The 15,126-nt window shown below is 60.2% G+C and overlaps 1 protein-coding gene across 1 annotated transcript; it reads left to right on the forward strand.

Annotated features, from left to right (window-relative positions):
* Positions 1 to 12,418: 12,418 nt before the first annotated feature.
* On the forward strand, positions 12,419 to 14,490 carry LOC141729465 (uncharacterized). The gene is made up of 6 exons (XM_074544177.1): positions 12,419 to 12,523; positions 12,631 to 12,786; positions 12,942 to 13,043; positions 13,443 to 13,545; positions 13,830 to 13,886; positions 14,177 to 14,490. The coding sequence occupies exons 1-6, from the start codon at positions 12,419 to 12,421 to the stop codon at positions 14,344 to 14,346; spliced, it is 693 nt and encodes a 230-aa protein (XP_074400278.1). The 3' UTR covers positions 14,347 to 14,490.
* Positions 14,491 to 15,126: the final 636 nt, after the last annotated feature.

Here is a 15,126-nt window from a genome sequence, read left to right on the forward strand (position 1 = left end):
TCTGTCTCAGGTGCCTTCTAGGCACAATTGCACAACTTGTTGACTTTGAGCTTTCTTGAGGCATCTCTCTTTAGGGTGCCCTCGAGGCCAGACTCTGACATGGCGGGCAGATTCTGCAGCCTGTTCAAAGTGTTCAGGGGGAAAAAAAAGAGAGACCCTGGAGCTGCTCCAGCAAAGGAGCCTGAAGAATCTGAGCAGTTTCACATGCTGCAGGATGGTGAGTTGCAGAGCTGGGCTACAGGGCTGATGGCTGCAGCCAGCTTGGCCCCATCCCATCCCATCCCATCCCATCCCATCCCATCCCATCCCATCCCATCCCATCCCATCCCATCCCATCCCATCCCATCCCATCCCATCCCATCCCATCCCATCCCATGGGGACATGCCCATGGACAGGATGGAACAGGGGCAGGGCAGACACCCCGCAGTGGCCGTGCTCCATCCCCTGGGCCATCCCGGGGCTCTCCCTGCCTGGGCAGCGCAGGGCTGGGCTGTGCTCTCCGGCCTCTCCTGCAGCCCCTCAGCTCTGGCTGCACTCGCTCTTTGCCAGATGCAGCCCTGGACAAGACACAAGAGCAGGAACCCGGCCTTGGCCGCTTGCGCAAAACCCTGAAGGTACCTGCAGCCACCCCCACCTGGGCTGGGCCTGCTGTCCCTGCTCAGCCCAGCACCCCGCTTGGAGCATGCCATGGAGTACCCCCGGTTTCCCTGTCCTTTATTCTCCTGCAGAGGTTCCGGAAATTCCTGCGCATTCGGCGCACAAAGACCAGCAGTGCAGCATCTGAGGGCACAGCCGAGCCTGACTCAGGGCTTACCGAGCTCCAGGAAGAGCCCGATGTCAGCCCAGATTTGGCTGAGTGCTCACTGGACTCTGAGGCTGAAATTAACAGGGCAAAGGCGGACAACGCTGTGACTGTGGATGTGGCCATCACAAACACTGACAATGAAGAAACTGAGGAAATTTCAAAATCTGGCACCATGCCCACTCCCATTATCATTCATGTTCCCACTATTGATTTCAGTGATGACAGTTCTGTTCCTTCTCCGCAGCAGGTAAGTAGCCTGGGGCCAGGCCTGGAGGCCTTCGAGGATCATGTGTCCCCTCAAGCCATGGTCACTGGGCCCCTCACCCTTTCAGGCCAGCACAGTGTGGGAAGGGAAGCACTTCCTGGGGGAACCTGGGGAAGTTGCTGCCTTGGACAGCAGTCAAAATCTCCCCCATGCCTCCTCCAGGTGCCAGCCATTGTAAGGAGCATTCACAAGAGTCTACAGTCCCATTTCACTGTGAATGCCAGGCTGCAAATTGACATTGCGAGGCTGGCTGAAGAACACCCTGCTGACGTGGTGCTGACCCTCCTGCGCTGTGCCCCAACGTGTGACAGGTACGGGGCCCACGTGCCTGCACAGCTCAGGGCCCACCAGCCTTTAGGGCCCATGGCCCTGCACAGCCTGTGCTATGGGCTCTGCCAGACAGGCACAGAGGTCCAGGACCCTGGGGCCCCTCTGTTTGCCAAGCCTGCTGCCAATGCTCCCTCCCTGCCCCTCAGGGCACCGGGGCTCTGTCACCTGGGCCCCCACAGCTGCACAGGGCATGGTCCTGGGACTGAGATGCCCCTGACACGGAGCTCTGATCCCACAGAGCTGCTGCAATGATTTGGAGAACCATTGGGTCATCGGGACCAGCAGTGGAGAACGTGCTGTCAACACTAGTTCTTGTAATGGAGGATTGGCCACTGTACAGGACACGCACCTCTGATGGGGATGACAGGGACGTTTTTGCCCTGGCTGTGAGTTTCTGGATTTGGCCTCTGCTTGCCCCTCGCTCACCCCACCAGCAGCTCTCCATTCTCTCCATGCCTCAGGCGCTGGGCTGAACCCTGGGCTAGGGGCAGGCTCAGGGGGCACCAGGCCCGCTGCTCCTCCTCCTGCATCTGCCCTTGGGCCCTGTCCCACGGACACCTCGGCACTGAGCGCTGTCTTGGGCTGCTTCTTTTACAGGCAACTCTGGTGATCTGGGTGATTATCCAGGTGCCTGAGTGCCGTGAGGCCATGATACTTTATTCCTCCCGCCTGTTTGTGGCTCTGCTGTTCCATGTTGTCATCACCACAGAAAAGTTGCCACTAGAGGAATTTGAAAACTTCTGGAGAACATGCCAGGAGGAGCACCACCTTCCCAGCAAGCCCAACAGGTCCCAGTCCTCCTGTCCTTCCCATGCCCTTGTGGCCAGGGCCAGCACTCCCAGTGTGACCTGGGCTTTGCTCTGCACACAGGTTTGCAGTGCAGGCCATGAAGGCTCTGCTGTGCCAACTGGAATGTGAGCATGTGGTTGTTGCAATGCAACGCAAGCGTGGCTGGGACACGATGCTGTTTGCTGACACCCAGCACTATGCCGTGGGTCTGCTGTCCATGTGAGATCCCCTTCTCCCCACTGCCCCCGGCATTTGTGCCCTGTGCCCCACTCAGTCCCTGTGGTCATGGGCCAGAGATCCTTGTCACTGAGGGATCGCCAAGGAGATGGGAAAAGGCTGGGAGAGGAAGGTGCCCAGAAGGAGCCACCTCCCAGAGCACCCACATTCCCTCCAGGGTGGTGGGGAAAGACCAGAGCTCTCTGAGTCAGTCCTGGGAGAGGTTTGTCCCCCACCTCAGGCTCTTGGTGTCTTTTTTCCCCCCTTCCAGGGAGATGTGCAATGTCGTGGTCTCCTTCTGTTCCCGCATTGCATTCCATCTTCTCCAGCCACTCAGTGGGGAGGAGCGATGGAATCTACCCTTGCTGGCATTCTTTGTGGAGGTGAGCCTGGTTCCATCGCTGCCTGGCTGAGCTGCCTCCCAGCTCTCTGCCCTCTCACAGCCACAGCTGCCTGGGACGGTGCCCATGCCCTGTGCTGCTGCCTGGGCCCAGCCCTGTGCGCTTCTGGGCTCCTGCCGGCCAGCTCCCCTGTCACTGCCCTGTGCCTTTCAGGTCCTAGACATCTTGGATTTCACTAAATATGATATCAGCATCCTGAATGTCTTGGAATGGCACCTGCACAGCAAGTGCAAGGAGCGGCGTCGCCTGGCACTCAGAGGCCTCGTGGTGGTCAGCAAGGATCCCTCGATGGTGAGAAGGGGGCCATGGCTGAAGCTGCGTTGTGGAAATCAGCCCCATGGGCATGCAGGGCTTCAAGAGCTGAGGCAGCTGCTCCCAGCTCTCCTGCCTCACCTGCCCCAGTACTTTGGGGCAGGCCTTTGGCCTGTGGGCCCTGCAGCAGCAGGTTGGCCTTGCAGTGCCAGGCTGGTGTTGGTGGTGCAGCCGTCCATGGCTTCCCAGCACAATCTTGTGTTCCACACAGGCCAGGAAAATGTGCTGTTGGTCTCCAAGCCTTCTGCCGCTGCTGGATGATGCAGATGGATATGTTGTCAGCATGACTCTCTCTGTGTTTACAAATGTGGTCCAATACAAAGGCATGCAAGTATGCAACAACACGGCCCCAAAGCTGGCTGAGGCACTGCTGCTGCTCTTTGATCACGTAAGGCTCTGTGTCCCCAGCTGCAGGCACTGGCTGCTGCCCAGAAACTTTGCCCAGGTGAGCCTTGAGAAATTTGTCACAAGCCCTGATGCTCTTCCCTTGCTCCAGGACAACAGCTATGTGCAAGTGCTCTCGCTTGAGCTCTTCATCAGGGTGATGGACTTGGTAGTGGATGAGGGAAAAAAGCCCCTTGAAAACATTTTGAACCAAAGTCTCCTCCCACTCTACTTCCACTGCCATGATAGGAACTGGGATGTGGCAAAGGTGAGGTTTTGTGGTATGCTGATGGATCTTGGGGAGGGGGCTCGGGTGCCTCCTGCCCTGGCACCTCATGTACTGAAGCCTCCTCCAGGCACTGGGAAAAGGTTGTGGGTCCTATGCCCTGGGCTGTGGGGCCATCTCTGGGTCTCTGTTGCTCTCCAGGCCTCTCAGAAAACGCTGCTTCGTGTGGCCGAGTTCCTGAACATGAGGAAGCTCAAGCAGCTGGTGAAGAAGGGGCAGCTGCCAGAATCTGGCCAGTGCCTGGTAAGGAGGGCCTGAAGCCCCAGGCTCAGCCCGGAGAAGGCCCCTGAGGGCGGTGCTCAGTGTGCGGGCTGGCAGCTGTGCCCCTGCCCGCTGCTGCAGCCAGAGGCCGCGCGGGCTCTTCTCCAGGCTCCCGTGGGCCCCAGCCGGGTGCCCATGGAGCCCCGGCCCGGCGGGGCTGGGGGCCGGCACCGCGGCTCCCCGGGCAGCAGCCGGCCCTCTGCCCCCTGCCCTCGGGAACCCTTGGCCAGCGGCTGCTGGCCGCGCCTCAGGGCTCTGCGGCCAGGGGAGGCCGGGGCTGGGCGCAGGCAGCGCCCGGCCCAGGGGCTGAGCCCGCGCCAACCCTTCCCTCCTGCCGCTCTCTGCAGCTGGCAGAGGACAGGAGCCGAGCGGCCGAGCACCTGCGCCAGGCCCTGCGCTACCTGCAGAGCCCACAGGAGCCCCTGCGAGAGGCGGCCGTCACGTTCATGGGTGAGCCACGAGCCCTGGCTCCCTCCCCGGCCCGGCCCGCCACAGCTCGGCCCCAGCCCCACCTGCTACCCCAGCAGCGCCGCTGGCAGGGAGCTGTGCCGCTGGGGCCAAGATGAACTCTTTGTTCTCAGACATGGCCGGGTTTCCCTTGACGGAGGAGCAAGAGGAAGAGCTCCAGGATCTCAGTCAGGGTGAGTGAGGGCAGCGGGCTGGCCAGGCGAGCTGCAATGCCTGAACAGGTAGCTGCAATCCGTGTCCCGGCTGCAGTGGGCTTTGCACCCTGTGTTGACAAGAGGTGTTGTGGGCAGATCATGTAGAGATTTCAGGGACATGGGTGGAATTCGTGGCCCACAGCTTGCTGCTGATCCTGTTGGCAACACCTCTCTCTTGGCCATGGCAAGTGTTGGGTGGGGTGGCCCTGGCAGAACGGTCTCCTCAGGTCACTGCAGATCCAGGCTCTGACCATGGCTGTCTTGCTCTCTGTTCCAGGCCTAGAATCCCCAAAGAACAATGCCAGCCCATCCTGCTCTAACATTGAAAGTCATTCTCAGTCATTTCTAAGACCTGAAGAAATAGGGTCCTTTTCTGGATCCCATGAACCAGTGTCCCAAGAATAGCACCAGGAGACACTGAATAGGACACCATCTCCCATTGCCTCAGGAGCTCTTGACATAGTTGATGATTGCTACAGCTGAGCCTGTGGGAAGCTTGCATGGCTTCAGGCCTCTCCCTGCCTGTAGATAGCTCCCTCCCTCCAGCCCTCAGACAATGTCCATCTACTTTTCCCCCTCCCCTCTCCCTCCCTTTCGACAGCTCTATCTCACCAATAGGCATGGTCTGAGGGCTCACCAGCCCTCAGACCATGCCTATTCCTGTGTTTTCCTTCCACTCTTCCTTTTGTTAGCTCCATCCCTCCAGGCCTCAAACCCTGCCTATTCCCTTTTTCCCTCTCATATCACCACTTTGCTTCGCCTTCCATTAATAAACAGTTTGGCATCTTAACTTTGCCTGCATCCCTGTGGAGCTGAAGTAAATCCGGAGCCCTGGGACACACAGGCCCTGCTGCCGTTCTCTGCCACGCCGTGTTTTGTGCACGGACCCAGAGGAAAAAGGGCAGGTCAGGCTGGAAAGGTCCCTGTGCTGAAGGTGCAGTTCCACAGCACTGTGCCGTTACACATCTTGCTGAGCACACTGAAGGCCAGCAGTGGGACAAGGAGCCTGTGTGTGTCAGGGACCAAGTCATGTCTAAGACCCTGCCGTATTTGGTCCCCTGTTGTGCACATCAATAAGATAATGAAGAGCAGACAATGAAGGAAATCTTACGGTTAAACTGGTGGGAATTTGACCCTTAAGAGAAACAATGGACTGGTCAATCGATGGGAAGTGAACCTGCGAAAGAGGAACAATACACAATGGAGCTGTGGTTGGCATGGAGGGGTTACCACAGGTCACTGCAGCCTCATCTCACACGCTGGCCAAGCATGAGATGACGTTTTAACTGGAAAAACTCCACTCCAGAGGAGGAGATGTCAGGCCTGGTTCTGGGCTGGAGGGACAGAAAGGACAAAATGCCTGTCCTTTTGATGCAGGGGATGCCCTGAATGTGGGAGGCCTGCCTGCCCCCTCACTGGAGCACCATGCTGAGATACCCTGAGAGCAGCCCAGTGCTCCCTGCTCCTCTCTGCTGACACGTGAGCGTTTCTCTGCTTTCGGGATGGCCCTGGCTGTGTCAGGGCTGCTACGAGGGCACGAGACAGCCGGTCCTGTCCCGCTGGGTCCCAGCAGTGCCTGGCAGCAGCCCTGCAGCCACGTCAGGATGCTGGCCAAGAGAGGCCCTGGAAGCTGAGGCAGCTGATTTGAAGCTTTTGCAGATACACCCAGGGGATGGCCAGCGGTGTTCCCTCAGGATACAGCAGTCGTGAGGGGTGTCCCTAATTCAAAGAAAGCTGCAGACAAACGCATTGTCCATCAAAAGACCTTTTATTAAGCTACCAGGAGGGCAGGTGTCTGCACCCTGTGGAAACTCAGCACATCCCTCTGGATGTCCAGAGTTGCCGAGAACCCCGTCAGGTGGCTGGGAGACCCTGACAATCTGCCCGCAACACCTGCTGGCTTGATTTTGATCCTTCCAATGAATTGCCAGCTTGGCATGGGGATGTGAAAGACACGCAGGTTTGAATGGTGCAGTAACAGGGTATTGACAGGGTGGAAATGTTGATTTTAGGATTTTTGGTATAGGCATTATAGGGACAACATGGAGGAATCAGGGTGTGTCTAGTCCTTCATTCTTCTTTCTTCTTCTTGTTCTCCATTTTCTGCTGTGATGCTGGCACTTGGGGATTGGTTTAGAACAGAAGTACACTGTCTAACATAGGTGATAGGTATTGGAAATTAAAAGTAAATATGATATACATAATTTGCAGTATAAAAGGACTGCACCGCCTCGGGGTGGGGTCAGAGTGCTTGTGGCTGCCTTGCTGTGCAGTCCTTGGCTGGGCAAAAAGACAATTTTGTAGATAAGAAATAATAAACAACCTGAAGACCAAAACAGTGAAGAGTCCAGACTCATTCTTCAGAGCACGGGCTGCTGCAGAGACATCCCATGCACCTCGGGGCAGAGAACAGACAGCCGACCCGACACCACCCCACTAAAATGCTTCTCTGCCACGTGTAAATTTCAGTGGGTTGATGTAGGAATTATATCAAAAATACCATCCATCTTTACTCTGCTGTGGTGATTCGATAGGCAGGGGGTTAGAAATACATTCTATCAGATTCCTGTACTTGAAGCTAATGTCCAGGCGCTGGCCAGGAGCAGTCTCCATGCCCTAAAGCAGCTCTTCTTCCTCATGGCTTCCCTGCACAGGGCTCATTCCATACTTGCCCTGGGTTCTTCTGGTAGAATGTGTCTAAAGCTTTTTGTCAAGTCCCTCACCTGTCAAGTTAGGCCAGCCAGGTTTTTCTTATGCTAACTAGTGCTAAGTGCTTATGTAGGTCTGTGCTAAGTACTTGTTTACTTATGGGAATTGCTTGGGCTTATGTAAAACAAAGGCCTTGTTTCATTCTCCCCTTCTCTTTATCCTGGTGCAAATGCTTTTGCAAGATCCTCTGGACAGTCCACAGTACATATGTACTGTTATGCTGCTGTTTTAATTTTCCACCACATCCATAGGCTCATGATGGTTAGGAGGAGGGTTAATTTAGAATCCTGCTACAGTCTGTAGCAGGCCATGGGCTTGCTAGGGCCCCGTGGAGAGCAGAGGCCTAAAGATAGGAAATGCCAAGTCATGGCAAGCCCCCATCTTCTGCCTTTTGGACCCCAGCTTATGTATCTGTAACCCCATAGGTCACTTGTCCTTAAGCCCTGCTTTTGGACAATTTCTGATCCCCCCTTACCCTGTATAATGGGCTGGTTTAGCCCATTCTGGTTAGAAGAGCCGTCGCTGGAACCCTTGACAGACCCCCAATAAAGATATTGCTGTGGAACTCCAGAGCAGCCTTCTCCTCTTTCACCCAGCATCTGCCTGTGGCGCCTTAGCAAGCAAAAGAGCTGAACTCAAAAGAGCTGATAATCACTAAAGAGCTGATATGCCTTATGCTAGCTAAAGGCAGCCAGTGGCTGAGAGCTGCCTGGGTTTCGGACAGTCTGTCCCCAGAAGAGGACTGAGCTATGTGGACGGTGCAGCCTGCTCGGGGCCAAAGCTGCTCCCAGCAGGAGCCCCTGACAACAGTGCAGGTAAATTGACTTGTCCTTCCAGTCTCTGGATTTCCCCATTCAAAGGCAAACAGCTTTTGGCTGCCAGGGTCCAAGGGTACTGGACCTTGGGGATGGCCAATCTCCTTTGGCAGGGACTCTTCCACAGCTGCTGCCGTCAGCGCTGCTCAGAGGACAGAGCAGCATTGGTGCTCTGGGCCACAGGTCCTGTGTCTGTGTCACGCCCCTGCGAGTGTGCCGGCCGCCCAGCATGGGGACTGGTCCCAAAGAGGCCGTGGCAGGGCCTGTGGAAGGCCCCGGTGCCCTTCCTGCTCTGCTGCGTGTGCAGCCGTGGGGGCTCATTCTGCTGCCCTGAGCAGGCAGAGCAGAGGAGCAGCTGCTTCTTGTTTGGGCCCTTGCTAAAGCTCCTGCTGGGCTGTGTCTTCAACACTCGGGGCAAGGTCTTGCCTGCAAGCTGGGGCAGTTTGGGTGGGCTGGGGGTGTCCCCAGGGCACGTGGAGGTGTGTCCTAGGGCTCTTTGTGACACAGTGCACCGTGGTCATCAGGGGATGGAAAGGGACAGAGTGTGCAAGGGTGACCCTTTGTGACACGCGGTGACGTCGGTGCTGGCGGCGCCACAGCCACGCCACAGTGCTCGGTGCACGCGACGGGACAGGACGGGACAGAGCAGTGCTGTGAGGAGCCCCCCACAGCCAACTCGTTCCTTGCTGATCCGGAGCTTTTCCGAGGCATTCTCTGTGCAGGTGACCTCAAGGCCTGGCTGCGGGACTCGGTGACGTGGAGCATTTCCGAAGCGTCTGCCATCCCTGCGGCCGGTGCCCTTGAGGAGGGACTGCCGCACTTGCAGTCCTTTTTCCTTTTGGAAACTTCTCTGTTGCTGGTTCCTTCGAGGACGGACTGCGGGACTTCCTGTCCTGTAGCCTTCCCGAGGCTCCTCTGTTGCAGGTGCCTTCAAGGCACAACTGCAGCACTTGCTCATCTTCAGCCCTTCCGAGGCCTCTCTGCTTCAGCAAGCGCTCCTAACTGCAAGGAGTGACATGGAGCAGAGAGCCCCCAGCATGCCCAAGCTGGCGTGGTTGGAGGAGGAGGGGGCTGGAGCTACCTCAGCACAGCAGCCTGAAGAACTGGAGCACTTCCAGCTGGTGCAAGAGTGTGAGTGTCTGAGCTGGGCCGCAGGGCTGGTGCCTGTAGCCAGCTTGGCCCCATCCCATCCCATCCCATCCCATCCCATCCCATCCCATCCCATCCCATCCCATCCCATCCCATCCCATCCCATCCCATCCCATCCCATCCCATCCCATGGATAGGACAGAAGCTGGGCTGGAGCACCTGGCAGCCACGCTCCATCCCCCGGGGCATTCTGAGGCCCTCCCTGCCTGGGCAGCGCAGGGCTGGGCTGTGCTCTCCGGCCTCTCCCGCAGCCCCTCAGCTCTGGCTGTGCTCGCTCTTTGCCAGATGCAGCCAAGGACCGGACAGAGGAAGAAGAGGCCGCCCGTGGCCGCTTTGGCAGAACGGCGCAGGTACCTGCAGCCATCCCCACCTGGGCTGGGCCTGCTGTCCCTGCTCAGCCCAGCACCAGGCTTGGAGCGCCCCATGGATTCTCCCTCCCTTGCTGCCCTTCTCCTGCACACCCTCTGTGAATTCATCACGTGTCTTTGGCAGGAAGAGACCGCCGGTGCCGGCACAGGCGTCTTGGAGAACCTTCCGTTCCTCGATGATGAGACCGGTGCTGCCATGATGGATTTGCTTGTGGAGAAGGGTGTCTCCAATGCAATGCAAGTAAGCAGCCTGGGGCAAGGGCTCGATGGCCCCAGCAGTGGTGTGGCGCCTCGAGCCGGGTCTGCCGGGCTCCCTCGGCCTTTGAGGCCTGGCCCAATGCTGCGGTTGGAAGGGAAGCACTTCTCAGGGGAAGGTGCTGCTCTGGCAGCTCTGTGAGTCTGTCCGTGCCTTCTGCAGGTGCCCGCCATGGTGAGGTACATCCACCAGTGGCTCACGGCCAATGAGGCTGCTGGGCACAGGCTGGACAAGGCCCTTCTGGAGCTGACCCAGGAATACCCCTGTGACGTGCTGATCACCCTCTTGCGCTGGGCCCCATCGTGTGACAGGTAGGGCAGCCCCACGTGCCTGGAGGGCTTGGGGTTCAGCGGCCCGGCACCCTGTGGAGCCTGTCTCTGCTGAGTGCCAGACAGGCAGGGAGTTCCAGGATCCTCTGGCTCCTCTGTTTTCCAGTGCTGCCATGTCAGCTCCTGAGCCTGGTGCCACGCTCTCTCCCTGCCCCTCGGGGCCTGTACCCACGTGGGCTGGCTGGCCGCTGCCGGCCAGGGGCAGTGGGCAGAGGCAGGGCTGAGGGCCAGCATGGGCCCCTGCAGCTGCCCAGGCCACGGCACTGTGGCCGAGACAGCCCTGACACAGAGCTCTGACCCCACAGAGCTGCCGCCACCATGTGGGCATCCATCATGTCCTCGAGCAGGACTGTGGAGCCGGCGCTGCAGCTGCTCCTCGATGTGCTGAGCACCTGGCCAGTGCACAGCGTGTTCACCTCCGATGGGGACGACGCAGGAGTCTTTGCCCTGGCTGTGAGTTTCTGGAGCTGGCCTTTGCCAGCCCCTAGGCCGCCTCTCCAGCAGCCGGCTCTCTGTGCTCCCCCCAGCCTCATCCTGCCTCAGACACTGTGCTGAATCCTGCCTTAGGGGCAGGCTTCAGGGGCACCAGGCCGGCTGCTCCACTCGTGTCTCCCCCGGCCTCTCCCTCGCACGCTCGGGCCCTGCCACATGCATGTCTTGGCCACTGAGCCTTGTCTCTGGCTCTTTTATTTCCTGCAGGCAACCGTGGCGCTGTGGAGAGTCTTCAATCTGGCCTGGCGCTCGCGTGTCGTCCTGGAGTATTTCCCCAGGCTCTTTCTGCGTCTCCTCTACCAAACTTACATCAGCACGCAGCAGATGCCAGAAGAGGTTGAGACCTTCTGGAAGGGATGCCAGGAGCAGCACGGCCTCTCCGCCAACCCCAACAGGTGCTCCATGCCAGTCCTCCCAGTCTCCCCATCCCTCCCATGCCCACAGGGCTGGAGCCGGGGCACCCAGCGTGACCTGGCCTTTGCTGTGCCCACAGCTTTGCGCTGCAGACCCTGAAGGCCCTGCTCTGCCAAATGCGCTATGAGCACGTGGTGCTGTCCATGGAACGCAAGCGTGCCTGGGACACGCTGCTCCGTGCCGACACCCACCACTGTGCAGTGGGTCTGCTGGCCAGGTGAGACCTCGTTCTCCCCACCGCCCCTCTCCTTCGTGCCCGCAGGCCCATGTGGTCATGGGCGGCGGGGCCTTGTCACCAAGGGAGGGATGAGCAGGCTGGAAAAGGCTGGCAGAGGAGGGTGCCCGGGAACAGCCGCCTCCCAAAGCGCCCCCGGGCTGCTCGGGAGCAGACCAGAGCTCTGCCAGTCAGCCCTGCCAGAGGTTTGCCCGCCCGGCCCAGGAGCAATCGTGCCTTTTCCTCCCTGCCAGGGAGATGCACCGTGTCTCCAGCGTCTGGTCCTGCGACATGGCATCCTGCCTCTTGCACCTGCTCAGCCAAGGCATTTCAGACTGGGAACTGCCCGCCCTGGCCTTCCTGGTGGAGGTGAGCCCCATGGCCAGCGCAGCCTGGCTGAGCTGCCTGCCAGCCCTCTGCCCTCTCGTAGCCACAGCTGCCTGGGACGCTGCCTGTGCCCTGTGCTGCTGCCTGGGCTGGGCCCTGTGCACTTCTGAGCTCCTGCCAGCTGGGCACCTCTGTGCCTGCTCTGTGCCTTTCAGGTCCTGGATTGCCTGGACTTGAGCGAATGCGGTGAACAACTCCTGGAGATCTTGACGAGGCACCTGCAGAGCCAGTCCAGGCAGATGCGTCGCGTGGCGCTCTGAGGCCTCGTGGTGCTCACTTCCATGGTGAGAAGGAGGCAGCAGCTGAAGCTGTGCTGGCAGCGTGGGGCTGGGGCAAGCAGCCCCTTGGGCTTAGCTGGCCTTTGGCAGCTGTGGCAGCTGCTCCCAGCTCTCCAGGGTCGCTCTTCAGCTGCCTGAGTGCTTCAGGACAGGCCTTTGGCCTCTGAGCCCTGCAGCAGCAGCAGCAGCAGCGTGGGGTTGGCCAGCCTTGTTTTGCACACAGGACCCAAGCATGTACAGCCTGACTGAAAGCCTTGGGAAGCTACTGTGGGATAGGGATGGAGACATCGTTGAGATGACCCTCGTTGTGCTACGCCTCCTGCTGCTGCAGAAAGACCTGGCAATAGCCAGCCCCATCGCCCTGCAGCTGGCTGAGGCGCTCTGGCACCTCTTTGATAATGTGAGGCTCTGTGCCCCCAGCCACGGGCACTTGGGTGGTGCCTTGGGCCTGGCCACAGGGGGGCCTGCAGCAGCTCATGTGGAGGCCTTTTGCTTCCTTTCCAACAGGACAACAGCCTTGTGCAGCTGCTCTCCATTCGCCTCTTCCAAGGCGTGATCACGCGGGTAGTGGCAAAGGGAGAAAAGGCCCTGAAGAAGCATGTGAGCCAGAGCCTGCTCCCACTCTTCTTCCACTGCCACCATGAGGACCGGCCTGTGGCACAGGTGAGACCTCCTGGGTGTCCCCATGGCACGGGGCTCAGCTGTCTCCCCACGCGCTGGCACCTGACGGGCTCCAGCCTCCTCCTGGCCTTGGCACAGACATGCGGCTCCTGTGCCCTGGGCTGCGCTGCCATCTCTGCCTCTCTGCTGCTCTGCAGGCCTCTCGGGAAACGCTGCTTTCTGCACTAAGCGTGCTGAAGAGGAAGGATCTCAAGCAGCTGCTGAAGACCGATCAGATGTGGAGATTTGCCGAGCGCTTGGTAAGGACAGGCTGAAATCCCCAACCCTGGGGATGCCTGGAGAAGCCGTCTGCCCACGGCGCCCAGTCTGTGGGGCTGGCGGCTGTGGCCCCTGCCCAGTGCCGCAGGTAGGGGCACCAGCCTGCGCCCCACACGCCGCTCCCTTCCCTGGGCCGTGCGGGCTCTTCTCCAGGCTCCTCCGGCCCCAAGCGCGGTGCCCACGGAGCCCCGAGCCAGCTGGGCTCTGCTGCGGGGCGGCACCGCGGCTCGCCGGGCCCTCCGCCCCGTCCCGAGCCCGGCGCCTGCGGCTGCTGGCCGCGCCCCAGGGCTCTGTGGGCAGGGCGAGCGGCGCCGGCCGTAGGCAGCGCCCGGCCCAGGGCCAGAGCCCGCATCAACCCTTTCCCTCCGTGCTCTCTGCAGCTGGCAGAGGACAGGAGCCGAGCGGCCGAGCACCTGCGCCTGGCCCTGCCGTACCTGCGGAGCGCACAGGAGCCCCTGCGAGAGGCGGCCGTCAGGTTCATGGGTGAGCCCCGAGCCCGGCTCCCTCCCCGGCCCGCCCCGCCCCATTGCCGCAGCTCGGCCCCTCCTGCTGTGCCGGCAGCAGGATCCGGGCGCGGGCATGTGCAGCCCCCGCTGGCCTGGGCATTGCTGCTGCCGCCCTCTGGCAGCCGTGCCTTGGGGCGGCAGCGTGCGCCAGGGGCCCGGGCTGAGCCCTGCCGGGCCAGCAGGGCGTGAGGCCTCAGGGCTGGCAGCGGCCGTGGGCGGCAGCTGTGGCTCTGAAGGCAGGACACGCTCTGTGTCCCCCAGGAATGGCCGGGCGCTACCTGACAGGGCAGCAGCCGGAGTTCCGCATCATCTGCAGCGGTGAGTGAGGCCCGCGGGCTCTCGGCGGGGGCTGCCGCTGGCAGCTGCCTTCCCTGGCCCGCCCGCCGACGGCTCTGCTCCCTGCACGCCCCAAGGGCAGCGTGGCCACAGCACAGACACCTTGCAGGGGCCTGCGACACATTCCTGGCCAGCAGCTGCCAGCTCGTCCTTCTTGGCTCCTGCTTCCTCCAGGCCATGCCAGGAGCTGCGTGCCATGGATGAGGCTGGAGGCTCTGCCCAGCTCCCCGCAGATCCAGCCTCTGACTGTGCCTTTGTTTGTCTCTCTGCAGCCCTTCAGGACATGACGGATGACAGCAGCCCAGCCATCTCATGCTTGGCTCTTCAAGCTCTGTACATCCTTTTAGCTGTACGGAGCGTTCCCTCCTCCCGAGTGCAGAGGATGCGAGACCAACTGCGCCGCCTCTGGAAGTGGCGGCCTTTCCTGTGTGGCCGTGGCTGAGTGTCCTGCCACGGCGCTGCGGAGAACGGATCCGGGAGGCTGCGTCTGCTGGGGCCACCTGAGCCTGCAGGGAACAGCTCTCCTCTGCCAGCACTTCCTTTCCCTTCACCCCCTAGAGGAACATTAAATTGCTGTTGTTGCATAGCCGGGTGTCCAGGAGCTTTCTCTTGCTGCACAGTGTCTTCAGGCCAATGGGGAAGAGGGGAAAAAGGCTGCTTGCTCTCAGCCACTTGCCCAAGTGTGCGGTGTGGAAGGGACTGTGGCCAAATGGCCCTTGGCTTTTGGTGGTAAGGCTGAATGACTTCAGGTCCTTTCAGGACAGGCACTCCAGCTCTAGCTCCTATTCTCCCCAGTGAGTTTACAGGTGCAGGTTCAGACGTGCAGCCCCAGGCCCTCCACAAACACAAGCTGCCCGCTGCCTCTTCACCTGCCTCAACTCCTGCCTGTGCTCCTAGCACCAAAACCAGGCTGTTCTCGGCCAGGGACCGGAGCCCTGTTCCTGCAGGACGCTCTTGCCAGCACCTTCCAGGTCTCTCTGCTGTGCACACAGAGCTTTTCATGCCCACTCCCAACAGGCTTTGGAGCACAGAGCCCAACCCGGCTGGCTCTGCCACCAGCACAGCCCAAACGCAGGCAGAGGAAGAAGCAGCAGGGGCTGTTTTGTGGCCATGCCCAAGAGAGACTGGCAGGGTGCCCTCCCTCTGCTCTCCCTTGCTTGGCTTTCTGACTGGCTCTGAGCCTGGGGCTGCCATTCCTCACTTGTGGGGAGCAGAAGCACAG

The sequence above is a fragment of the Zonotrichia albicollis genome, chromosome 7 (genome assembly GCF_047830755.1).
Source record: "Zonotrichia albicollis isolate bZonAlb1 chromosome 7, bZonAlb1.hap1, whole genome shotgun sequence".
Classification (NCBI taxonomy): Eukaryota; Metazoa; Chordata; class Aves; order Passeriformes; family Passerellidae; genus Zonotrichia; species Zonotrichia albicollis.